General features: G+C 41.2%; 1 protein-coding gene across 2 annotated transcripts, besides 1 other annotated feature; it reads right to left on the bottom strand.

The window, feature by feature from the left end:
- Positions 1-16: 16 nt before the first annotated feature.
- kibra lies at positions 17-26,589 on the bottom strand. 2 transcript variants are annotated; one of them, NM_001300400.1, is made up of 9 exons: positions 25,639-26,589; positions 5,219-5,517; positions 3,284-4,913; positions 3,037-3,217; positions 2,573-2,966; positions 2,189-2,500; positions 2,006-2,126; positions 1,729-1,938; positions 17-1,668 (listed from the first exon to the last, which is right to left on the bottom strand). In NM_001300400.1, exons 1-9 carry the CDS (start codon positions 25,899-25,901, stop codon positions 1,212-1,214), a joined length of 3,867 nt encoding a protein of 1,288 aa, NP_001287329.1. In that variant the 5' UTR covers positions 25,902-26,589; the 3' UTR covers positions 17-1,211. The 2 variants fall into 2 exon arrangements, with proteins under 2 accessions (NP_001287329.1, NP_001034055.1); NM_001038966.2 differs by having other exon boundaries at positions 858-1,668.
- Positions 9,310-9,378: a mobile genetic element.
- Positions 26,590-26,598: the final 9 nt, after the last annotated feature.

A 26,598-nucleotide genomic window follows, 5' to 3' on the forward strand; every position in this document is an offset into this window, starting at 1 on the left:
AAGTAAAATACATTCACTTTAGTTATGTCAGTTTTTTTTATGTTTATTGCACAATTACAATATACAGGTTCACTTTCATATAATTTATTACAACTAAAATTACTATGGTATTGAAAAAATATGTGTGGCGACTCTCATTCTACTCATACTACTACTTGCTACATTTTGGGGTGGGAAGAGGCTGGGTCTGGTTAGTGAAAACATAAACAACAGCAAAAGTTTGCAATGAGCCGAAAACACACACGTGTAAAACCTAAACTAAACTAGAGCTGTGGGTAATTTCATTTCATTTCATTTCATACAAACTCAGTGCACCACGGCACAGTTTCAAAGTCAACAGTTTTAACAGGTCCGCTTGGGAAAGCATAACAAGGTTTAATTTTATATTTTCTCTCACTTTTATGCGCCTTTCAATGGTGGCATTGTCGGGGGTTAAGGGCGCTCTTATAGTTAACATAGTGACGATTATCTAATATGGTACATTCACTTTTTTTTGTGTGGTTTGTTTTTTTTTTTGCATAGGATTTTTTTATAAAAAAAATTACAGTATAAGAATTCGTTTTAAGCTTAACAAAAACGCAAGCTAACTAACCTAAACGACTGGATTCGAGCGCGACGTCGATCGATCCATCAGTATAATAAATATTTTACGTTCTCCTCACGTTTTGTGTATATGTGGCTTGGGTTAACTATCCTAACTAGCTGCGTATAAAAATATTCATAAACATTCGTATAATTTTTGCTCAAGTCTTAAGAATACAGTTGGTTTCAATATGAATTTGAAGGCATTGAACGCACAATGTGCGCGTTATTGTGTTGATATTCCTTGTTTCTTGGTTTTTTTTTTTTTTTGTTTTGGGCGGGGCAAATTGTTTGGGGCGGGTTGGTTGGTGGTTTTTATCTCTTAATTGCTTTCATATGGTCATCAGTGGGGGTCAATTTGTACAACTGACTTTGGGTGCAGTTAGGGCTAGGCTGCTTAGCTGCTTGGCTAATCTAATTACAATAATGGGCTTAGGTCTAGTGCATAGCTATGCGTGGATATATCATTCTAGCATGGTTCTTGTCGTTCTCTCACGTTCACGTTCTCTATAAGGCACAGATATTTGTTACATCAGTTGTTTATACACATAAATACTTGTTGCTTAGTGAAAATAAATACTAAATTAATTACAAAAATGTACAGCGAAGATGGGGTGTTGTGGAAGGGGCTACACCTCCACGCCGTAGTTGCGATCCACCACATAGTCGAAGCGTTGTTGCTCGGCATCGTTAGATGCAACTGGAATTGGAGCATCTGCTGGTTTGGCATCAGGTTGGGCAGCAGGGGATACTACGGGAGTGGCGGCAGGAGTAGCAGCAGAAGTGGCAGCAGGAGTAGCAGCAGGAGTAGCAGCAGGAGTGGCAGCAGGAGTTACAACTGGTGCTGGTATCTTAGGCACTGCCCCGCTGGTGGCTCTATGAGGGTGCTCACTGAGATTCTTATTGCGGTTGCTGCTAGCCACCAGCGCCGTGTTGATGGCAATTGCCGTCTCAGCTGAATTGTAGAACTCATTCTCATCCTCTTCCTCCTCTTCTTCTTCGATGGGATTAGCTTCCGGCAAGGTAAATTCACTGGGCAACTCGGGCACCGACAGGCCCTTGCGCGTGAAGAAAGTGATCTTCTCCCTGTAAGCATATGAAATTAAAATACCTGTTTTTTATAACCTATGTGCAAATAGAACTTACTTGAACGACACCAAATCGGGACAGCCTTTGGGCACCTTGGTCTTCCGCAGCTTGTGGATCTCTTTGGCGGTCTTCATCAGCAACTTCTGCAGTTGGCGCTCCTCGGGGCATTTGGCAGGATCGGCGCGGGCCACCAGGCGTTGGAACTCCTCGTTTTCAATAGCCCAGGCGGCCACCAAGGGATCCTTATTTTCGCAGGCCTTCTGCAAACTGTTGGATAATAAAAAAGTTAGTTATAAATTTCACTTTTTGGATCTATGTATATTTTAAAACTTACACTTCTTTGAGGTTCTGCAGCTTGGCGATTTGATCATTGAGGAAGTAGAGTTTGCTATGCTGGGCCTGCAGGTCCAGCTCCAAGTCCAAACTCGTGCGGGGTATGTGAGTATGATGCAGTTCTATAAAAAACGAACCAAATTATTGAAAATATCGAAATAAGCGGTGTATTCCTAGTACTTACTTGTGACTGACTTGGGCGCCTTGCTGTGAAAGCGCAAGGATCGTCGCTCGGCAGCGCCGCGTTGGAAGGTGTGGGGCGCCACGCCGCAGTGCATCGCGGAGTCGGAGTCACTACGGTTGAGGCGGCAGTTGTAGCGATTCTTGCTAAACGCTTCGGATGGCGTGAAGGTCTGGGATCGCTTCACGGGCCTGTCGTCCATCAGCTGGGACTGGCCACGGGATTTTTCCGGCAAATAGGCGCGATCTGTGTTCGTCTCCTTATCGGCGAATTCCTGCTTCATGTTTTGTAGGTAGGCATGCAGCATGCTGCTTGCTGTTGGTAATGATAAATAAAATATTTAAATAAATTAAATAAATAAAATTTAAATAAACATCTTGGACTTACAGTTCATTAGGCCAACATCGCTGACCAACTGCTTGTCATCCAACTCCTCCTCTTCATCATCATCGTCGTCGTCGCTGCACTCTGGTTCATTTAGCGGTCCCAGCCCCAATAACTCGGCGGCCATTTGCTCCTGCAGCTCCATGCAGGGTGCTTGGTTTCTGGTCAGTGTGGATGTCTGGGAGGATGTAATGGTGGACTCATCCGACGACTCCTCCCGGTTGTTGCCAGGGTTTGGTGCATTGCTGGCGGCAACGGCCGCTGCCGCTGCAGCTGCGCTGGTGGAGGGAATGTCCAGAGACTCAAAGCTCGGAATGAATTTGGAGCTCAGCACGTTGTACCACTTCAATGTGGAATCTTCCGGGTTGAACTCGGCCATGCTGATCTGCACGGTGCCCTAAAATATTGAAAATATACAATAGTTAGATCCCAATAATAAGTAAAGTTTTGGGTCTAATTATGCTTACAATAATCTCCTCCTTTTGTCCAGTCATTGTGACCACAGTCACCTGCAGGCTCTTGGTCAACAGCTTGTCCAGCGTGATGGGCACGGCGAATGTATCATTAAAAACAGGCTTCTGGAAATCGCCCAATGCCTTGGTCCTTATGGAGGTCAGCGAATTCGGCAGCAACGCAGCACGGAGATAACTAAAATGTGAGCAAGGATGGTATAAGTACATGCTATAGATTCATTTATAATAATTATATACTTACACCTGTGAGTTGTCCGCCGAGGCAGTCCACAGGGCCAGAAGATTGTTGGCCCGCTCCAGGGAGACGACAAGTACTCCTTCCTGTTTCAGATACTTCAGTCCAATCTGGACTTGTGCCAGCTCCTTTCGAGGCAGATGGGCACGCGACGCCTCGAAGACGCCAGAATCGCCGGCCACGGATTCATTGCTGACCGCCGCCGAAACGGATCGCGTATTGGATGTGGAGGACGATCGGCTGAGCATCTCCTGCGGCAGATCCAGCAACGAGGGCTTCTCCGAAATGGGCGATAGGGGAGCAACAGCCAGGTTGAGCGGTGTACCCATGTTCAGCTTCTGTAGCTTGGCCTCCAGCATCATGCAGTCCAGCACTGTGGAGTCCAGATCGTAGGGTCGTGCTCTTACTCCGGAAATCGGAACTGGGGGTGGGGCTGTGTAGGCAGGAGGTGCGGGCAGAGCATTGGCATAGGTGGGCTCCTCCTTGAGGGCCTGTGGCGTCTGGTCCGCTCCCGCATTGTACTTCATCGGCGATGCGGGCGGCGTTTCCATGGATAGGCTGCTTCTAGGCGATAGCGTTACCTCCGCGGATTGCTGTTGCTGCAGGACGGGATGCACGGGATGCAGACGCTGTTGCTGGTGCTGCTGGAACAATCTCTGCGAGCGACGTCTCAGATCCACCACATCGATGGGCGAGTCCACCGCAAAGGGATCGATGTATATGTCGGTGAAGCTCAAGGCGCTCTTACTGCTGGCCGTGGACAAGGAGCCCAGACTGCTGCCACTGCTAATGGAGAAGGTGCTCTCCGAGGAGAAGGACTTGAGACGCTCCTCCAGCAACTTGGTGGACTTCAGGGCTTCTTGCAGTTTGTCCAATAGTAGCTGCTTCTCTTCGTGGAACCTCAATCGATTGGCCACGCATGTGTTGTTCGCTTCGTAGGCCTCCTTGAGGTCCTCCTCTAGTTTGTGGCGCGTCTGGTGGATCACCCGCTTCTCCTCTTCGCTGCGTGACTTCAGCGATATGCTGTTTAGATCGTTCAACAGCTTCTCCTTCTCCTGGATGAGCAGAATACGATCCTTGTCCGACTCCAGTTGACCGGGCTCAATGCGCTCCACATGATCGGCCAGCTGCTGCTGCAGTTTCTTGATGTGCTTGCGCCACTCGGCGTACTGCCATTTGGTCTTGGCCATTTCTGCGAAACGGGCTCCTCCGTTCAGGTTCTCCCCTGATGATCCACACAGATCCGTTTGACTGGCCACGCACACCCGGTCGAAGGGCGAGGCTAGGTCCGAGTTCTCCTCGCTGATCTGCTGGCGACCCAGCTCGTTCTTGATCTGCACCAGACTGCGCATCAGCTCCTCGCGCACCTTTTCGCCAGAAACCAACGACTTGTGCACCTTGAGCATCTCCTCGCGAATCGCATGAACCTCGGCGATGTCGTAGCAACCATTTTCCCGAGCATTGATCTTTTCGCCCACGGAATACAGTGTGTTCATGCCCCGTTCCGTGTAGGATATGTCATTGGTAATGTGGGTTAGCTCCTGCTTCAGCTGGTGGACTCGCTCACGTGCCAACATCAGATCGGCTCTTAGTAGTTCCGGATCGTGGCGACTCATCGAACTGGAGGAAGAGCACACTGGAAGTAAAGGAAATTTATTAGTTCCACGTTAAGAAAAATAATATTAGGTTTTCAGAATAATAGCACATTAAGTGCTTTGTTGATTTATGGCTAATATCTCTGATTTCAATTTAAAGATATCGATTTCAGTTCTTGTTTCTTCTCAGATCAATGTTTGCCATTCATTGAAAGATTATGTTTTGTTTAATAATTGGCATAACGTGATACAAGCGATTAGAAAAGTGTTCCAAAAGTGCTAGTTAATCCGAAATCAAAATATCATCGCACCAGGTGTGTTTAAAGAGATTGTAATAGGTACTTACGACTGCTTCGACTGGCTGCCAATTTCAGATGATTGTACTCCTCCTGGGCCCAAAGCAGTCGCTGCTGCTTGACATCGAACATCTCGCGCTTGTTCTCCAATTGATCCTGCGCCGCGGACAGATAGTCACTGAGCATCTGCTCCTGGACAGTCTTCCACTCCTGCCGCGGATCCTCCAGTTGGGTGCTCTGCGCCAGGTGATTGATGTAGTAGGGTCCGATGTTCGGATCGTAGGATTCCTCCCAGCCCATTGGCAGCTCATCGCCCACACAATCCTCGAAAGTCTGCGGCTTTGTGTAGCTGTAAGGATATAATTAAGTATATAGTTAGTTACAAGTTATAGAAGAATATATCTAAGAGTTACACGCTAACATTCCGAAAGATATATCTCGAAGCTTTCCCACGGCAGTTAGCGCTTGGAATTTCGATAAGATTAGCCGGTATTTCCTGTGTGCATTTTGGGTAAAAGTGGGCAAAACAATCTCCGGCGGACGGCCAAGAGTGTCGCAGAAATACCAATTTTTGCCGCAGCCATGCGGCGGAATGTCTGCGCTCTGTTTGTTGTTGCCAAATGCCGCTGGCAAACGTCTAATCTTATCGAGGCCATAACTCGCATACATAGTGCGGCAAGAAAGCAAAACAAAACCAGCGGACAAAAGTATATATGTATAACCATAGCCATAACGAAAAAATCCTAAACCGATGACGACGATGACAACGTCGTCGTCTTCCTTCTGTTTATTTGCGAAACTCAATTTCAATATCAGGCAACAGCATTTTCGCATTCCAACGATAATTGGTAATCGCCATGGATTGATTGTTGAACCATACGCACTGGGGCACATATCTGTCTGTCTGTCTGTCTGTCTGTCTATATATCTGTGTGTCGCCTCGATTGCGTGTTTCAGTACATACATACATATGTATATCTCTGGCTTTTTGTTTTTCATTAGGGCCTCGGCAAACTGTTAATTAATCATTGCTTTGGAATTCGCACAGCCATTAAAGAAGCTCCCGCAGAATATACACAGATACAGATAAATAAATCTGCGCCATATGCGATAGATAGCCAGGGGCAGTGCGTTTCAGAGTTGTAAATCGCTTTATGGCATGCAGTTCAACGAACGATATACTGTGATCAAAGATCATATATTTGCAATTCATACTCGTTATCTGCCAATAAAAGAAAGCACCTGTCTTTTATGGCATCGAAAATTAAGTATACGCCTGGGCAGTTACTTTAGAATGTTTATGATTTGCAAAATGTATACTCTAACTGTATTTACAACTTTCCACACATGAAAAGTTAGTGCTTGAGATTGCTTCTCAAAGAGGTTAATAAAATTACGCATACGCAATGGATGACAACAACATCGATATGAGTCGTTTGTTTTAATCAGCTGTCAAATATAATAAATAGGTGTTTATGTCTATAATTTAATGAAATGAGAATTCTATTTATGGTTCTCTTTAACTTGTGGTTTTAAAACGCAGTGTGTCCGCTTAGATATATGTAGAAATTTGTTTACAGATTATCCAGATTGCAGTTGTCTGTCTGTCTGTTGATTGGGTTGGCATTTTCTTGGAATATCTGGCCACGAGCCTTTTGCCTGCTGTTTGCGTTTTTAGACATATTTTTCGGCTCGGCTATTTTATCTGGAATCGAGTGTTGACGCAGCCAATTGAAAATAAAATTAGCGCAGCTGGGACTAACAATCGATTTTGTTTATGATTGACTGGAATACCGCGCTATCCAAACAAAAACAAACCGAAGACGACCGCTGACTAATGCTCAACTAGATAGATTTTCTTGCAAATACATCTGCGTTTGAATTTGAAGAGCAAGGCGCCTGCCTCTATAATGAGTTTAAACAGGTTGTTAACTTTAGATTTCATAATCTGCGTTTATATTTGGCTTGATTTGCTGAGCAAACATCCTCAAAATCCCCATTTAATAGATTGATTATCTTAGATTGCCACTTATGACGTCCGAAGAAAATGAATGAAGCGAAGAAAGCTTGGCAAATGGGTGTTCTAAACACTCTAAAAATTATACGATTATATGAATAAGTAGATTTAACCCAGATCTTGATTTGTCACGTTTTTTTCTATAGTAAAAATGTGTGACAAAATTAAGATAGCAACAAATCTAAACCATATATAAATCGTCTATTTAATGCTTTTTAAAAATTTGATAATGTCTTGTTTAAGGGTATACCTTCAAAGGTAAATTTCGCATGTGAACGTGCACTTGGACAGGAACGCCCATTCATATTAAAGACTCATTGGCGATAGCTTACTGCCATATTTATATATATATACATATATATGTAGTATTCACATCTATGCCTGTGCATTTATTGCAGTTGATTGAATTAAACGCCCGCCTTTAATAAACGGAACAAGGTTCATCCACTTTGCACTCGTAGCTCGAAAGCAAAACAAAAGACAAGTGACACAGAAATCATAAAGAGTAGTGGGTTGGAGAGAAATAAAATATAGATACGAGGCAAAATCCAACCGAACATGAATAAATAAACTGATACTGATACACAAATGCAGCCGGAGACATGCGCCAGTCTCTGGTCTATGGTATGGGTGCACCGGGGTCCAAAGCTCCACATTTGACACACAAAAGCGATCTCACGATCGCCAAAGACAATCGCCAGCGAAAATGCTGAAAAATACATGACTTTGACTTGGCGACGACGTTTGATGTGATGTGGATTTGATGTCGTCGTGGACTTTTTTTTTTCTAGACCGTCGTCGATGTCAACAACACACGGGGGTTTCATAATTTCAAATCAACAAAATTTTGTATTTATTTTTTAGCCAATCTTTTGTTTTTCATGCAGCTTGCAAGCCAAGTTAGGTAAACGGCACAGTTAGCCAGCTTGCATTACTTCAATTGAAATTTGTTGTATAAATAAAGTAAAGTACTCCCGAATGGAAACAGAATGATGTCTCGCACCTTCGAAGCCTTTATATAATTAGCTCTTATGGTCTTAGTTTTGAAATGCAAATCCCGGCCGCAGATAATGTTACTATCTCTCCGGACGAATCGCCCAGGAAAGACAGCTCATCGGGAAACATAAAATTCCCCGAAACTTTGAGAACTTCTTAGTCTGTCATTCAAATCAGAAGCTACTCGTTTTTCAACGGACAGGTGTCATGTGTGGCAATTGGATTCGGTAAACGCGGTGCCATTCTTTATGGCGGTCTTTAATTAACTCAATACGAAAATCGAATGCAATTTTTATGGGCTTTCCATTAGCGCTTGACCTCAGAGACATCACAGACGCACCCCGAACAGAATAGCCGCAGTGGCAACCCCTCCCTATGCAACAAATTCAAAGGCAAAAAATCAATGGAAAGCGAGGCGAGTGGGCGTGGCACAGGTTACCAAGTAATAGGGCTTCATTGGCACTTTTGCAGATGCTGGCAGAAAAACGAGGAAGGCAACTAACGAGCGACTAACGACTTGTTGGCCTTTTAGCAGTAAACTCGAAACTCACTACATAGCCCACATTCAACGTTAAGATGGCTTTTGATATGCATGTGTGGCATGCACGAACAGTTTTGGTTAAGATTTAGGCACTTGGAATTATGAAAGAGGTTTACATTTTTATGTGCAACTATTATTTAAATAAATATGAAACATAAACTTTTTAAAACTATAAATGGTGTTGTAAAAAAAAAATGTATTTTAAGATACTTAAATGGCATCTTACATGTGGTGCCTATGCCTTTGAGAAGAACCTATTTTCTTGGCCGCTCCTGTGCGCCCACAATCGTGTCCGCCGAAAGAGCGGACAAGAAATCTGCATAAATTAAATTATATTGTAAACAAAATATTTATGGCGCGGCGACGTAGCTTCGACCAAGCGCTGTAATAAATTCGCGCTTTAAAAAATAAAGAAAAACAGTAAAAAATAAAATGACAAAGAGGTGGGGGAAATATGAGGAAAAACAAGTTTCAGGCCAAAAATATTTCAGCATGAATTTCGTTGTCACAATATGACTGAAACATGGGCAAGGCATGCCGCATTCGAGGGGTAAATAAAAATAAGAAATAAAATACAAATCAAGAGCAGTCAAGTTCCCCGACTATCAGATACCTATTACTGAACTACTGTGAGTGCCATAAAATGCACAGCTTTTGGCTGTTTTTGACCCAGATACCGAATCGCGGAATATATAAACTTTATCGGGTCGAAAAGGCTTCGTTCTACCTGTTACATACTCTTCAACGAATCTAGCATACCCTTTTACTCTACAAGTAACGGGCACAACTACAACGAAGACGATGGAGTACCGAATACCGATGGCGATCGCGAGTGGCCAGCAAAAGTTGTCATTAGGCAGCACTTAAGTTAACTGCTCGCAGACACCACATACACCACATACACACACCTCGTAGCACAGCACACATCAAGCATATTATTTAACTGTTCACGTCGGGTTTTATGCTAATTCGCGGCCATAACCAGTAAGAAATGGTCTACTCGCACAGAGTCGACCATTTGATGACCAATAAACAGCAAATCAAAAATCTTTCATTATACGATTTAAACATAACACAGTGCTTAGCAAATCCGGTACCCGATTAGTCAATTGCTTTAATCTGCAAAACTTTATGATGGCCTTTTAGTGTTTTCATAGTGAATTCACAACTCAGTTTTTAGGTTCGCAATCTGTGTTAGTTATAAAAAAAATATTCTATCTATTCAACATGGGTCTATCTTAAGTGCACACATCATCGGAAGAACATTTACCACCACTTATGTACTTCACTCCTTAATGCCAGAAGTAATGATCGTTTAACCCAATAATATTCTCTTCCTAATGGCTTTTTATCTTATCTCACCTTTTTGGTTCGCAATTTAAGTTCCGTATCGAAATTCTTGAACCTAAGCCCATGCATTGTAAGTTTAAGTTCGTATCTGTTCGATTCAATCGGAAAGCCTCCGTCAATTTAAATTCTTTTCCAAATTGATTTCTTTAAAAATAGCTCTTAATGAATTCACTTTGGGGAGAATCTCACAAATTAGCCGGCCATTCATTGAGTGCCCGAGACCGAACCCCATACCCACCAGATCATTTAGCAATTCAAATCGAGGCCTGCGTCAATCAAGCCAGGCCAGGCCGACCAGTCCAGTCTCGAATGCCATGAGTATGGGTATCAAATGATCATGTCCGAAATAAGCATAATATTGGGCAGACGAGCGAAAAAATAGGCCCAACTCGGACTTGGACCACTTCGCAAGCGAGTCACGTAGCACCGTAGTCGGATTTACTCTATTTCAATTATTTCGCTTTGGCGGAACTGAGACATCGAACACGCAAGTGGAGCCGCAAGTGTTCCGGTTTATATTCGAGCTCGGCTCGAAGTGGTTTGAGAAATTAATGTCGACTTGATGTATGCAAGAATCATATAATCTTCACGTTATAACCCAATTTGAACCGAGCGACCGACCGACCGAGCGGACAGCAAACATCACCTTGACATACCTATCTCAGAAATACTATACTTTTAATATTATAATGGTTTATGCTCTACGAGGAATGAGGAACCAAAAAAGTCTGCCGTTTGCTGCCACTTGTGAAATAGTTTTATTAGCCGGCTGTAAATTGTTTGTGATTCAGCAAAAGATAAAAAACACTCAAAGGTTGAAAGGAATAGCAATACAATAATTAGGTTAGTGCGCATCACTTTGAAAGTACTTATCAAAGTAATAACACTTGCAATATGAATATATGATAAGTAAACGCCAAATAACATCATTTGTTGAGCAATCATCATCATGATTTCATTATCGAAGGTCAGTTAATAAGGGAAGTACGTTAGGGTTTTAAGGGTTTAATAAATTAAGTCAAAACTTGTTTTAAAACTGAATGACTGAAACGAAGTGTATCCAACTTAAAATAACTCAAGGATTTGTGACTTGAAATGGGCGTATCAGGATGGTATGTATATCTAAGAATATCTCATCTAATCTTTCCCCAAGATTACAACCAGATTGCTTCTAAAAAAAAAATAACAAATACCTAAGACTTGAAGTGGGTAACTATGAAAGTAAGGGCAGCCAGAACTATTTATAGTGCAAGGTACACACACGGCGAATCAAAACTCATGATCGCTATCTCACAGATGCTTCAGCAAAGATTCATTGTGAAAAACAATGTTTAATTATAATCGCTGGCATTATTTACTGTTAAATTATTTGCCCTGCTTCTGGCGACAACTCGACTCAGTTCCATTATCTGTTCACAAATATTTTCGAGCTTAATCAAATTACGCTATAAAGGTCGTACATCGTTTTATCTTATCGCAGTGTTCGTTGTTGTCGTATTTGCCTTTGCCGTTGCCGTGCGTTACCTTTTCATTTAACCTTATCCCATTCAAGTGTTGTTCGCCGTGGATCTTGTGGATGGAAGAGTGGTGTATATTAGCTGCATTTCCTGTTCGCATCTCGTCTATCTCACACTTCCACTTCCTTCCGGCGCGATAAAAAGCGGAAAACACTTTAATGCCCTGTCCCCGATTTGCGTGAAGCTTATCAAATGCATTTTACGAGGCGTCTCTATGAATATTTTAAATATTTCAGGCCCCCTACCCCCCCCCCCCACACTACACGAAAAATCAAGAAAAACCAGAGAAAATGTCAATGAACTGCGCATGCGTTGAGCGCAGATAAAACGAAGGTTTTTCTATTTCTTTTGGGACACAGCCTATCTCTATAGGAAAGTGTTCTACAAATCTGGCCAATGGGATAGACGGATTTTGGGGCTTTTGCGCCCCACATATGTATCTTACAACCCACTCGGCCCGGCAAGTGGGTGTCAATTACGGACATCGGCAATCCGAAGACCGGAGACCCAGAGACCCTCAGACCCCAGGGCCCCATTCGATTCGATTTCGAGTTGCGTGGGCCGATCTCACATTAGTCACATCGAAGGAATGAAATAAAAAGAAAAAACATGACGGCCGAAAAGAACTTATCCATCTTCAAAGCTCTCAGAAAATACAAAAAACTAAAAAACTTTTGACTCTTCGTCTTTCACATTTCGAAATCACATAAATTCTGCCATAAATTCCAAAGTGAACAATTGAAATAAATTTTTGCGCCATGAGCACGCCGACTGCATACAAATGAACTATTAAAAAATTCATAGAATTTATACATGGACATATAAACAAACAGACAGCCAAGTAAACGTATGCAAAGAGCGCCCACTTTGGCCGCTCATGGCAAAATTCAAAATCCAAAGCCAAAGCCGAAGCAAAATAAACTTAAATTGAAATTTATGATTTTTAATGACCTGTTGACGGGCGTTTGCGTTTGCGTTTGCGTTTGCCATTGCGATTGCGTCTCTGATTGTGCGAGGTCCGCATTCTATTTGCGTCCACTGTAATTGCCAAAAAATTCGAAAGCTAAATGGCAGATACAAAAAATTCACAGAATTATTCCAAATGCATAATTTATAAGGGGCACAGTTTACTGACGATCTCTGGCAGCGAAATTATATACATATGGATGTATACTTTATACCGATAGATACTTGCGCACCCGATAGATACTCTCAGTTATCAAATTCTAATTTACCTATCTATCAGTACTTTGAAATTCTTTAGTTTCGTTAACGAAGATTAAACTTTTCCATCAAGGTGTATTTATTGCCTAATAAAAAGATTAAATCAATACAAATGATAAGCAAATTGGTTGGTGAATCAGAACCCAATGAATGAAGTGTGCTATTTACAAAATCACGCCATTATGAGGTTTTAATCAACTCAATTGGCTAAAACGTGTGGCAGCCATAAATTTGTGCTCCTTACTGTAAAAAAAAAAATAAATATATATCTTTGTTAATCCATTTTGTAACGCTGTGAAAGCATTTTAAAATTCGATTTTCGTGTGGCTTTTGGGAAATATGCAAAACGGTATTCAATACGTCAACAAAAATTCTTGGTATGCGCATTATAAAAGATTTAAATTCGACACGACAACTCGGAAACATTTCTCTCGCCCACATGGTACAACATCATGCCAAAATGTTTCCAACCGATCCTAACTTACTACATACATATATATTCACAAAAATTCCTACTAATTTTGTGAGTGTGTTGGAAACCTTGGGCAGCGTCAAGAACAAATGCAAAGTTTGTTTTGCTTTGGATTTTGGCTTTCGCATTCTTTTCGTTTTTTGTTTTTGGTCAACTTTTCAGACTTCAAAGTGTCCACCTGTGCATTTTTCTTGCGACATTAGTTGGTTCCGGGAATCGCCAAAGTATGTAGATGCATGGCCAAGAACCCCAAGATGGAGATACTCGTACTTGGGTGCCCCTTTGTTTCAGTTCGTTCTGTTATTTCTTTTTTTCTTTTTTTTTTGAAGATGAATGCAATTGCAGAGCTAAGTTTACGTTTGCTTGGCTAATAGCCGTAAGCCATCTCGTGTTTGCTATTTCTTATGTGTGAGCAGTAGTAGTTGTAGTAGTAGTAGTAGTTGTTGGCCCCTCGATCGCGGTTGTACTCTGTCATTAACAAAACAACTGTTGCGACCTTCACATACCAGAGCAGCCAAGCGACTGTGCGCCAAGCGAGGCGAGATCGCATATGTATGTTTGTTCGGCTATAGCCCATAAACATATATAAATATTACAGACAAGTTCAGAATAATAGAACTTTTGATTGGCCCAAAACTATCTATCAACACTCAGAAAAGATGCACAGGAAAAGATGAGCGATGTCAAATATATCTATAATAATTAATATGTGTTTTAAACTTAATATTTTGAGCACTACTGTCCTATACAGATCTCATACACACACAGCAGGCACACACAAAAGTCGATTATATTGAAAAATAAGGCGAAAATCCGACTGCAAAACGTGAATGCGAACGCAAAACGCGAGCTGAACGACGTCAACGTCTCCGCCTCGAAATTATATTCGCCCGATCGTCATACTAGCGGCTATATCGTATCTGATAGAATTTAGCCCGCAATAATGCAGCAGTGGGGAAGTTCCCTAGCCCCCAACCCCTATCCCCTATCCCCTATCCCCCCATCACCCCTATACCATTTCATTTCATTCCATTCCGTACGATACCATGCCATTCCATTGTGTTGGGGCCCCGCATTCCAGAGACATGGGGTCGTGTGTGTTCGAATTGAACCCAGAATACTGGGAATATATGCATAAGCATATGCACTTACTTACTTTACTTACATATCTGTATCTGGAGTGGGAGGCTTTTGATGGGAATTTCGTACATACATACATATTTCCATGGCAAAAATGTCAGTGCCTTCCACCCTTTAATTGTGGGAGCGAAGTCAACAAAGAAATAGTCTTGTCAAGATCAAGTAAATATATAGCATTTCGTTTTACGGATTAGCATGAATATTTCATAATTGCCGTCTAGGGTTGTTGGTGCTGAATAAATTATTTTGAAGGGAATATTTCTGGCTAAAACATTAGTGCACGTATACACAATTTGGCAAGAGATTTTTCACTCAAAAAACGGTTTGCATTTGGCAGACACTTTGGCGATACACAAATTGTATGTACATATTGTTCAATTCAACAGAAACTTTGTGGAATTCGTAAATGAAATTCAAATGTTTCCTTGGAAAATTATGAAAGCAACAACCGCATTGCCAAGATCAACAAATGTATCTAATGCACAGAATCTGTGTGGATTAATATTAAAACGAAAGTATTTTATACATAAAAAGCAGCAACATATGTAGGTTAGATTTTCACCTATGGTGATTCGATTCGCTTTTCGCAGACACTTTGGCAATTCTGCCGCACGAAAATAGTCGAAAGAAATATGTATTTCTAAAAATACATATTGTACTTTGCTGGTTTCTGCAGACAGTTTGGGAATTCACATCTTTGGCCAAAATAATTTCAAATATTTATTCATTATTTTTTCTACAGTTTTTTTTGTTTTGCCTTACAAAAGCAGCAGCATTAACAAATACTTTTCAACGTTGTCTACAAATAATAATAATGAGCGGAATGAAAGCTGGCTCGAAGGCGAAAAAATGCCGCATGTCAAATGGGCCAATTAACATTTCTGTTATTTGGCGTATTTAGTTTTGTCGCATTCTTTTTGTATGCGGTCTCATTTCGCCTTTTGTTTTATAAACAAATATGCTATTGTTTAATTTTTTTTTGTTGCCTTAGTGTGGAATTTCTTTCTGTTGAGAATATGCAAAAATGTAGCCAAATTTGTTGTTCGCTGTTATTTTTGACGCCGGGCCATTAAATTTAAATGAAATTATGTATGTATGTATGCACGCTCTTCTTCTTAACGTCTCGCCTCTTCATATTTCTCCCTAATGTGCCATAACAATAATTTCTATATAAATCCGTTCGAAACAAAATTCCAAAATATCTTTTTCTGGCATATTTGTTTGTTTATCTCGCCCAAACAGATATTCATATTCAACGAAAAACCGAACCGATGGCCAAAGAACTTGAAAGATTTCCAATTTTATGGTAAGCGCTCGTGGCATACCATGGAATTTTAGTCCGTTGGTTGTTGCTTTTGGCCAAACGGAGGTGGTCATAACCGATTGGCTTTTATTGATTAAAGAATTTTTTTTTTTGTATTTTCTCGTTTTGTGGGTCTTTTTGCGGCTTTGCGTTCTAATGTTGCTGTGTACAAAAATATGGCGGTCAGGGTCGGCTCATAAAGATAAGTTAAATAATTGGTTATTCCGAAATTGGACAGTATTATTCCCTAACAGTTTACTGGATTCTTAACTATTAGTTTACAGTTTAAAATATCTGAAAAATTGTTTTTTAAACGTTTGTATAGAATGCTAAAAATGTTTTTTGCTTCAGATAAAAAGTCAAATGTGTAAATACTATTAAAGTTAAAAAACATATTTCAGTTCTGCAAAACACATTTTACAGCAGCTGCCAACAAGTTTTGGCCATCTTTCGGATACATTTGCATAATGTTATTAAAAGATACTTATCGAATTCTGGCGCGTGTTTCAAGTCCAATAAGGAAAAACACGAAAAAATACATACATACATATTTTGAGCTGTTGGCAGTTGGCATTATATAAGCCAATTTAGATATTCTTGTTGTTCTTGGCAGCGACAAAATACAAATTGTTCAAAATATTTATTAGCGGCAGCAGATGCGCGCACATTCACACACACACACGCGCACGCATGCGAATGTGTGTATCTAGGAATGCGTGTATGTGATCATTTACTGCGAGGCAAACAAATAAACAAACATGCATAAATAACTCGTTGCAGTTGCAATGCTTGTCGTTGTTGTTGTTGCTGCTGCTGCTGCTGCTCCGATGTTGCCTCCAGCAAAGCGGTAGAGTGAGAGGGTGAAAGGGAAGGAGCGAGGTGGGGAGCACTCGGCTGAGCGCGAGCGAGATAGCTGCGGCTCAGGAATGCGGTTTTGACAAGTTCTTCTAAAATTGTACGGGCAACTTTGCTATTTACGCTATGAAACAACAACAACAGTAACAGCAACAACACGGCGAGAGAGCAACAGCAATGTGTGCGAAGGAGCACGGAAAGCAGAACATGAAAAGATACCAACAACAGCAACACAAGATGGTTGCGATCGCTGCGAGTGGGAGAGGGAGGGAGAAAGGCTGATAGAAAGAGCGAAAGAGAGCTGCGCTGGGGGGCAAGCCCAGCAACAACAACAGCAAGCGCAGCACTAGCAGCATTACACTGAAACAACTGGTGCAAAATGTTAAGAAAATGTTAAATAGGATAAAATAAAATATATTTTATATATATACATATATATATATATATATATATATATTTTATATATATTTTTTGCGACAATCTAAGATTATACTGAGTAAAGTTTACTATGAATTACAAGTAAATAATTGGGATACTAAGTTTAGAAAAATGTACGATATGCCATTCGATTAAAAATTAAAAATCCCCACAATTTACTTTCTTTTTTTTTTCAGTGTACATGCAGCAAGAGCGACAAGCAACTATGCAGCAATGTCGTCGTCGCAGTTGCAGTTGCCGTCCCCGTCGCTAGTTGAACGAACGATCGAAATGGGCGGGGGGCGGTCGAGGGGGCGTTGGGTTGGCAAGTCGGTGGGTTGGGGCTGGGGTTTGCTGAGTATGAGAAGGGGTGCGCGGTGCGCGGTAAATGCATTTTGTGCTTGGAAATAGGCTGCGGCGATAGTTGTTGCTGTTGGAAAATATTTCAAAGTTGCTGTGAACTCACAACTGCGGCAGCGGCACCAATTGAATGCAATTTGCTTGTGTTTGTGTGTGTTGAGTGTGCATGCATTTATTAAAGCAATGCGCGCATTGCCTTAAATGCCAAAGCTACTACGAATGTATGTATCAAAAAAGCATTGCACGCGTACACTGGAAACAAAATGTAAAGGACTCAAGGCATTGTGCATATGCAAAACGTGACTTTAAACTTAGGCAACTTTGATATGTTGCATTTGCAAATATTTATTAAAGTACTAAAGTACTAAATTTCAACAAAATCTTTAATAACAAAATAATTCATTACCTAATTCGTTTAGTAGCAAGTTTTTTGTTCTGTGTACGTATGTATCTATGTAAGCTACGCCCTGCTTTTTGTATTTGGCAAACATTCCAGGCGCTTGGCAACATTTTCTGTTGCTGCTGCTGCTGTGCTGTTGCTGCGTTGCTGTTGCTTTTGCTGCAATGCCGCAGCAACATGCAGCCCATAAAAATGTTCTTATTTATGTACATATTTTGCCGGGGCAGGCGATCCAAGTTGCAAGTTGCGAGAGCAGGAGGCAAAGTCAGTTGCTTTGACATGAATGTCAGCTTTGCGCATTTAAGCAGTTTAATCAACATTTTTCAACGCTCTCGCGCACTCTGCAGCCGACTTAAATCGCGCCATTCCGCTCTTTTGAGCCGGTTTTTGTTGGCCAGGCCATATCCCATGTCCCATGCCTCATGTGCAATGTACAATGTGCATCCTATGTGCCACCAGTACTTGCATCAGTAGATATAGTAAGCTAGAGATGGGCGTGTGACAAAGATACACTCGTATGTATGTTTAACCGCACAGCAACAGCAGCAAAAAATTAGGTTTTGTGACAAAAAACAAAATGTATATATATGTGTGAGTATTATTTCGCTCACATTCCTTCGAGCGGCGTCAGAATGCGATTGCATATCGGTGAGCTCTTTTGCCCTGACCCACAAACCAATAAATTCCAGCTGAAGTATCCCAAGAATGCGCCGAGTGGAACAAAAAGAATCGGGCAAACGAGCGAATGAATTATGCGCTGTGGTAAACATTTTGACAGCGCACGCAGCACACAAACAACACAAAAAAAAAAAAAAAACAACAGCAGCAACCCAAAGATACTTCGCAAAAGATACAGACAGACATACAGATACAGATACATTTTTAAGTGGCATCCCAGGAATGCCGATATACAGCTAAAGTCCATATGGCCAACCGAATCACGAATCACGCTGAACCCCTCTCTTTCCCACCAACACGCTCCCGTTCTGCCTGCCTTATCACTTCATTAGGCCATAAATTCGACAACAAAACGAAATTCCACAGTTGAACGAACAGCAGCAAACAACTTGAACACCTACGAGATACACAGTTACCGATTCAGATACATTCCACAGCCACAGCCCCCTCCCTACCATGTTAATTATGCTCCATCTGCACTCGCTGCATCGCATCCAAAAGATACAACAACAAAAAAAGAAGAGAAAATACATGTGGGGAAAAAGAAGCAGCAAGATCAGAAACTTCAACACCGAGAATCGCAAATACTCTCAATATGTGATCTTGCAACTTGAATTACTTTCGATCTGAGACTTTAAAAGAAAATGTGTAAAAATACATGAAAATTAGGTTATTTGACTATATAATCATAATACTATTTCACATTGAAATCGATTTCAATTTATACATTCTTAGCCCATTTAAATCTAAACTATTATTGAGATATATTACTTATTCTGTTACTATCGCCAACAGAACAGTGTATCCAAATGAGCGACGAATACAAAATGTGCGTGCGCCTGCGCAGAAGCCATCCGCTTCATCATCGCATAGCCCCCCGCAGATTCATCTGCATCTGCCGCCTTTTGGGGCAGACCTTAAGAATATGTTATGCGCACTCAAATGGCATTCGGAAAGTGCTACTGAAAAATAATACAAAAGTTTCGTGCAGCCAACAAAAGAGCCAGAGACTCCGGGATGGAGTTGAAATCCCCGTTTTAAGACCCGGCCTACAATGGAATGCCCTACGCTATATGGCTGTACATACATATGTGTGCTATATATGTGTATTGGATTTCTGGTTAGCCCATAAAGTATTTAGTCATGGCAGCTCTCGGAACAGCTGATTACAGCGAATGCCATTGTCCACACCGAGCGTGTCCAGTGCCCGATTAGGGCAATTAATTGCCAGCGATTAAATCGAGAAAGAGAGATGACTCTCCTTCATCAGAGCGTGGTATTTCATGGGAAAGTGTTTTTAAATAGCAGGTTAAAGATTACACTCATATAAAATCGTTCCTGCCTTTTTTCAAGTGTATCTATCTACTCTGCGAGCGAGCAGCTGCAATATTCGAGACATATGCTCAGGGCATGGAATAAATGCCTGGTTCGCCCTTGGTCAGACTATTTCAGATATTTAAAGTGCATCTGTTAGTTTTTAAAATCCAAACATTCCACACATATGCTGCTTTAAGGATATTCCAGATATAAGATATATAAATATTCCTTAAAACATAACCTGCTTAAACAACAAAGGAAATGTATCTCAAAGCAATTTATCTCGAGTGTGCACATTCCTGGGCTTGTATTTTGATTTCGTTTCGTTTCATTTCACTTGCTTTATTATTTTTCATAGCCGCATGCACTGGTACTCGTACATGGAGGAAAATTGCTACCTTTGCACAGATTTTTCGTACGGACTGCGGAATATATATGTACATATATATATATACATATATATGCGCATACATCACGATCCGTCAAGAGCCAGCTCAGCATATGGCAAAAATCCGACCAGACGACGACGATCGGATCGGCATGCAGACGAGTGCAGAAACAAAATTAGCGAATAAAAACAAAAACCGACGAAAAAATAACTAAAAAGATACTATAAGCGAAATGCCTGCAGATCGCGCGTGCAGGCAGCCAGCTCGAAATCCAAAGCCAAAGCCACAGGCAAATCCAAATCCAAATCGGAATCCCAATTCCGAGCCACAACCTCGGCCAGTAATAACCAGACCAAAGAGCCACCTGAATCGCGGCCCTATCCACGTCTCCTCAACACAACAACAACAAGCAAAAAAAAAAACACAAAAAAAGGTACAAACGAAAAAACCTTAAAAACTGAAAAATCGCCAACAATCGCCGGGCGTAGAGTAACTTAATTTTCTGCTCACGTCTGCAGTTTCTGTAAGTGAAAAATTGTTCAGCTGCGCGAATGACAGCTGAATTATTATAAATCGATATGCTGGCCACTTGGAGATTCACGGGAAAAAAAATGGCAAAAAATAGGGGGCTAGTCCGAGTCACAATCACAGGGCCTAAGGTGCGATACACCGAGAAAATAATCAAGTGATTTAAGTTCCCTTTCATGGGTTTAGTGAAGCAAGCAAAAGCATCGCTTGTCATAAAAACTTAATGGCATCAATTAACATATATGTACATATGTATGGATGAATAACTATATTTTATAAATGTATATAAATATATGTTTTATTTAACTCATTTATATTTTAGTAGAAATGGAAACTTTTATTATAAGACTTAAAATGTTATACTTCAATTCTCTTTGCAAAGTGGCGAACCCTTGGCTTGTTTTTCCGCTTTTCCCTGCAACCCTCTTAATTAGCACATGTTGAAAAGGAAATCATTATGCTTGATAAAAATCACAAGTGTTGATTGCTGAAGAACGTCGACGCTGACATGCAACAAGTGCGAGACAGGAAAAGTCGTTGCAGATCCGTCGCGTTATCGTGGTTGTTGTTGCTGGGAAGTTGTTGTCGTTGGCTGGAAGTTGTTGCCACTTTTTAGATGGCAGTTGGTGGCAAGTTGCAGCGAGCCGCGGCTCTGGTGGAAAAACAGACGCTTAAATGGACAAAACATGCGGTGCTGCGAGGAGCGACTAAAGTTCGCTTATGTATCTGTCAGATACATTATGTGCCCATGTGCCTATCTTTGGCCAACGAGTGTCGCTGTTGCAGTTGCTGGTACTGCAAGTGCTGCAAATGCTGCTGCCGCTGATCGCAAGTGCAAAAGAAAATATTTTTTAACGCTTTGGGCCGCGTACAGCAAGCAAACTAGAAAATGTTGCTGCTGGCAAAGCCGCGCGTTGCATTCATGCGCGTAATCAAATTGTAATCACGGCTTCAACTTCGACTGCAGCAGGGAGCAGCAGTCGCAGCAGCAGCAACTGCAACAGCAGCAACAACAATTTCTACTTGCCTGTTGTTGCTGTTGTTAAGTGGAAATACTTGTTGCACAAATGCAATGCATGCTGCATGTTGTTGTTGCTGCTGATGCCGCTGCCGTGTATCTGCATCTGTTGCCCGCGTACAGTGGTTATTGCCTAAGTGCCACTGCTGTTGCAATTTAAAATGTTACTACAATAACGTAAACTGAAATATGTATTAGCGTATTCATTGAAACATTTCATCTATCTTTTACGCTCGCTACTTGTACATTTGAATCAGTTTGGGTGCAATAAAGACTGTTTTGCAATCTTTTGACATTGTTTTTATGGCATTTATCACTGTAGGTGCAGCAGCAGCAAACGGCAATTGCATCTGCATTCTTTCCACTTTTCTTGCTGCCGCTGTTGTTGCTGCATTGCCTTGTGCAATTTATTAAATGAAAAATGCCGTTTTGCAGCTTTCCAAGTTGCTATACATGTACAGACCAGCGCATATATATATATATCTATATATATGTACGAATAGTTATACTTATATATGCATGTATCTTTATACATACGCGTATGGATGTGCTGGCATCTTTCGCCGCAAAAGCCAAATTGAATTTTATGCAAATTTTTTTAGCTCGTTTTGAGTCGGATAGAAATCGCCACATCTAATGCACAATGCCTGGCAGCACACGCATTCACGCCTCTCCCCTATTTTGCAGCTCTTGTTTCGATCGCCCGATTTGCGTTCTTTATGCAATTGGCCGATCCAGCAATCCAGCAATCCAGCAATCCGGCCATCCGGCGATCCATCGAAATCGAACCAACCGCTCGATTGTCCGCTCTCGAATTAAAATGCCACAGGTGGAATTAGAACGCAACAATCTGGTTGGGACTAGAGTACACAGCGAGAAATATGGCAACATACTGATGATAAGGTTAAGTTAATGTAGTAAGATATACCAATGAACTGACTCATTTATTAGAATACCGTTGCACCGTTTCTTGCGGTGCACCTATTGCTTTTTTATATCTTTTTCTGTGCTACCGATCGGATGCAGATACTCAAGTACAGCCCCCGCCGCTGGCGCCACTCTGTCCGACTTATGACAGCGATCGTTAACCGCTTTCGCTAGGCCTTTTTGGCGGCGATTTGAGTTTATGTAAAACAAACGAGTTCGAATCACTATCCCAACTGGTAGCCAAACGATTTTGTTGCTATTTCATACTTTGATTTTTTCCCCGTGCTTTTTTGGTTATTTCTTTTTTTTGTAGCTCCTATGAATAGATCGAAATACTGTCACCAAACACGTTTTCTGTCTAAAAACGCACACGAAAAATATTCCACTATGTCGCCGCCTTGTTTATGGCTAAACAATTGGTAAAAAAAATAATACACAAAAACTTGCGAAAAAATATGAGCAACGAAAGAAGAAGACGGGCGTCGAAAAAATGCCAAATCGCATGGCCAAGTCAAGTCGTTGTTAACTTTTGTTTATACAAAAAACAAAAGAGAGCCAACAGCAACGAAAATCACAAAAAATACCGCCCGTCGAAATGCTGTATGAACATTTACTTAAGTTGAATACGCTGCGAATTTTAAAATCCATTATTTTGATCAGTCATTTTATTAGTTTACAGACAAAAGTCATCTAATTAATTGATTGAATCTTACACGATTTACTATCTAATGAGGATAATGCCTAAACTTAAGCCGAATTTGAAAATTATAGACATTACAAACAGAATCTACTGTTAAACTATTGCAAACATGTTTATTTAATTTTAGAAAACCTTAGAAAAACCTGCGTCAAAGCCGGCCCAAGCAATTATCGGTAAAATATTTCAAGGGTATCGATAATTCGACCTTGCATGCTCATATTGGAATAGATATTTATTTTTTCTGTGATTTCTGTTGGCTGTGCTCGAAACGTGGCGAGGCCTTTAAAGGTTGCCCGAGGCCTGGCTCGCTTCGCTTTATTGTAGAAATTTATTTATGGTTTATTGGAATTTTTGCGCGCTACCGGCAGCAATTTTGAAAATTCAATAGCAATAGCAAGTTGGATGCGGGGGATCGATAGACAGCCGAAGAGGGGACCAAAAAGCGTATATGATTTGGATACAAAATATGCGCGACTGGGCAAAATACCAATAAGGGGTGTATACAGCATTAAATAGTTTTGTTTGGTCAATAGAAATGGTAAAACTATTTTGGAAAAATATGGAATAGTTAGTTAAATTCGAAGACATACTTTGCAGATGTATACAGAAAATACCAATAAAACATTTACTCTTGTTTTTATTTCTTATATTCTATGGTATCCCTCTTCATAATCTGATTGGTTTTTCAAATAGTAAGTAAATCCCCTAAGGTCATTTAAGCTTTAAATTTCTATAACCCCGAAATCGGAACGTAACGCTCATAGATCGCTGACTTTTTGTGCCCACTGGCAGACATTTGAACGACATGTGTGCATTTATAATCTACTTGATGCATAACCCTAGCAAATGCGCAGATGTTTCGTTTCAATTTCAAAGGCGGGCGGGCGGAAGAGCTGAAATTCCACAACGCTTAATTCAGTGAAACATTTTCAACAATGTCCATGCGATTTGAAACAAACAAAGGGAATGTTTGTGTTAATTGAAAGCGTGAAGCGCACACAGCACCAAACGAACTGAAACAATAAGGCGTACACAGATAGAAATGCACTGGAAAAAATTAATATTCAAGCTTTGATGGCTTAATAAATCATTTGCAACGTGATATTGAAATTATAGAGTGTGTCTAATGTCAATGAAAATGCTGTACAACTGCAGAAAGGCAATAAGCATTTGCTATCGAGCAATTGAAGATACAAAATCCATCTAACACTACACATTTCTCTATCTGTGAAAAGCGAAAAATTGAACTCAGCGAAAGAGAGGGCGAAGAATTTCAGAAATCAATTATTTCGAAACTGCAAAAATTCCTACGTACATTTTGCAATTGTTTATGGGCAAAGCAACAGACAGAGATGGCGAGTGGGGCGGCAGCGAGGGGCGCGAGCGAGATGGAAGACAAAAAATGTGAGCGAACGGCAAACTAAAATGTATCTATGAGATACATGGCCTGATCGCCAGCGCTCTCGCTCGCTCTCCTTTGGCTCTCTCGCACTCATTACGTATGAGTTTGTTGGTTTTGTTTTCCTTTTATTTTACAGATCATTCGCCGAGCTTTATTTAACTTTTGCTCTCTCTCACTCGAATTTTTGTTGTTGTATTTCCCTGGCTTTACAATCCATTTTTTGTTTGTTGCCACTCTCTGTTCAGTTCAGTTATATTCGGAGTCTTAATCATCGCATCGGAATGTTTACTCCAAGTTTTTCCCCCGTTCCGTTGCGTTTTGTTTTGCCTGCTGCCGCTGCTGTCTTGTTTAAAATATGTAATTTATTTTGCTGCTGCCTCTTTATTTTATTTTCCTTTTATTTTTCTTTTTTTTTTTTGCTTCATTTCGCCTCCACCGATCGCATTCCTTTACACACACAGCTGCAGCACGCACCTTTTCTTTCCGGTTCAAGAGCGCTTCGGAATCGGAATTTATATGGGTTTTTTTTTTAGCTCGTTTGCCGGAGCTTCCTGAATGAGTGAACTGCTGATCTCTCACCTGCGTTTTATGCCTTCTTAAGCCACTAACAACTTGCCAAGAATTTTATTCTATTTTAATTTGATTCTCAATGAGTTATCTGCTTCACTTATTAGCCATTAAGCAGCAATTGGGGTTTATAAGCACTCTTGATAGTTTGCGATGTTAAAGCATCTATAACTTATTTAAAACACAACCTGTTGGTTTGGTCATTCGTTATGTATGCCTCATTTCTGATAATTGTTCTAGTAGTTTTAATAAGTTTAAACTAACTTTCCAAATGCAAATATCTTATAATTATATTTCAGATCGCCCTTGTTTCAATTTCGTTTCTTTAATTGACCCTTTCCGGAACACTTACCAATCTCTGGGATCCAGCCAGGTGGTCTTCTTGTTGATATGATCTATGTAATAGGTCTTGCCATCGAAATCCTTGGCGATATCCCAGCCATCGGGAAGTGGGAAGTCGCTGTGGTGTTGTTGCTGCTGCTGATGATGCGTGTGTTGTTGTTGTTGCTGTTGTTGATGATGATGATGATGTTGCTGTTGCTGCTGTTGGGGTCGCAGGTGGTGGGGATGCAGATGATGCTGCGATTGCGATGCGGTTTGTTGCAGATTCGGCATTTTAACTTTGTTTCTCGCCGTGTACTTTGGTTAGTCTGAGAAAACGTCGTTGTTGCTGGATTTTTCACCCGACGCGCGCCTTTTCTTTCTTTTCGCTATTGCTATCTACGTTTGCTTCTTTTTTCGGGGGGTTTCTCTTTGCGCTGTTTACATTAGCAAAGACATTTCAATTCCGTTTCTTTTGCTCCGGCGATAATGGAGACCGACCCGCACACACACACACACAACACGGCCACACGGTGACGGGCGTAGAGGCACACACCGAGCCAACTCGAATACACACGCGCGCAGGGGAGAGAGAGCGGGAGAGCGCGGGCGCGCTCTCAATTATTTATTTACTTTTTTCGTAACTGCATTCCATTCCAGCTCAAACACACGCACACATATGGGGGACGAACACAAGCGCACACGATCACTGCTCACAGTTGGTGCTGCTTCTTTTCATTTCTTGTTGTTGCAAGCGTTTGAACTCCTTTACTTATTTTCTTATTTTCGCCTAATTGAAACTAATTAACGACGATAATCCAACCATCCACTTGGTGTTCACAAAAAAATATGTACTTCAGTTTAGTGAGTTCGCGCCGTCGCCGATCTCTTCGGTTCCGGAATTCCTTGGGGGAGCAGCAAAAAACACGAGTAGCGCGCTTGATGACCGTCCGATTCGGATTCGGAATTTGTTTTGGTAACATTCGCTGCT

This window comes from Drosophila melanogaster, chromosome 3R (assembly GCF_000001215.4).
Source record: "Drosophila melanogaster chromosome 3R".
Classification (NCBI taxonomy): Eukaryota; Metazoa; Arthropoda; class Insecta; order Diptera; family Drosophilidae; genus Drosophila; species Drosophila melanogaster.

What these genes read in the sequence shown, in the direction of transcription:
- kibra (NM_001300400.1), bottom strand. Translation starts at nt 25,901, where the DNA reads ATGCCGAATCTGCAACAAACCGCATCGCAATCGCAGCATCATCTGCAT. An exon ending in GGCGCCCAAGTCAGTCACAA is followed by an intron (nt 2,127 to 2,188) that starts GTAAGTACTAGG and finishes CGTTTTTTATAG; the next exon opens with AACTGCATCATACTCACATA. An exon ending in CTGCAGAACCTCAAAGAAGT is followed by an intron (nt 1,939 to 2,005) that starts GTAAGTTTTAAA and finishes ATTATCCAACAG; the next exon opens with TTTGCAGAAGGCCTGCGAAA.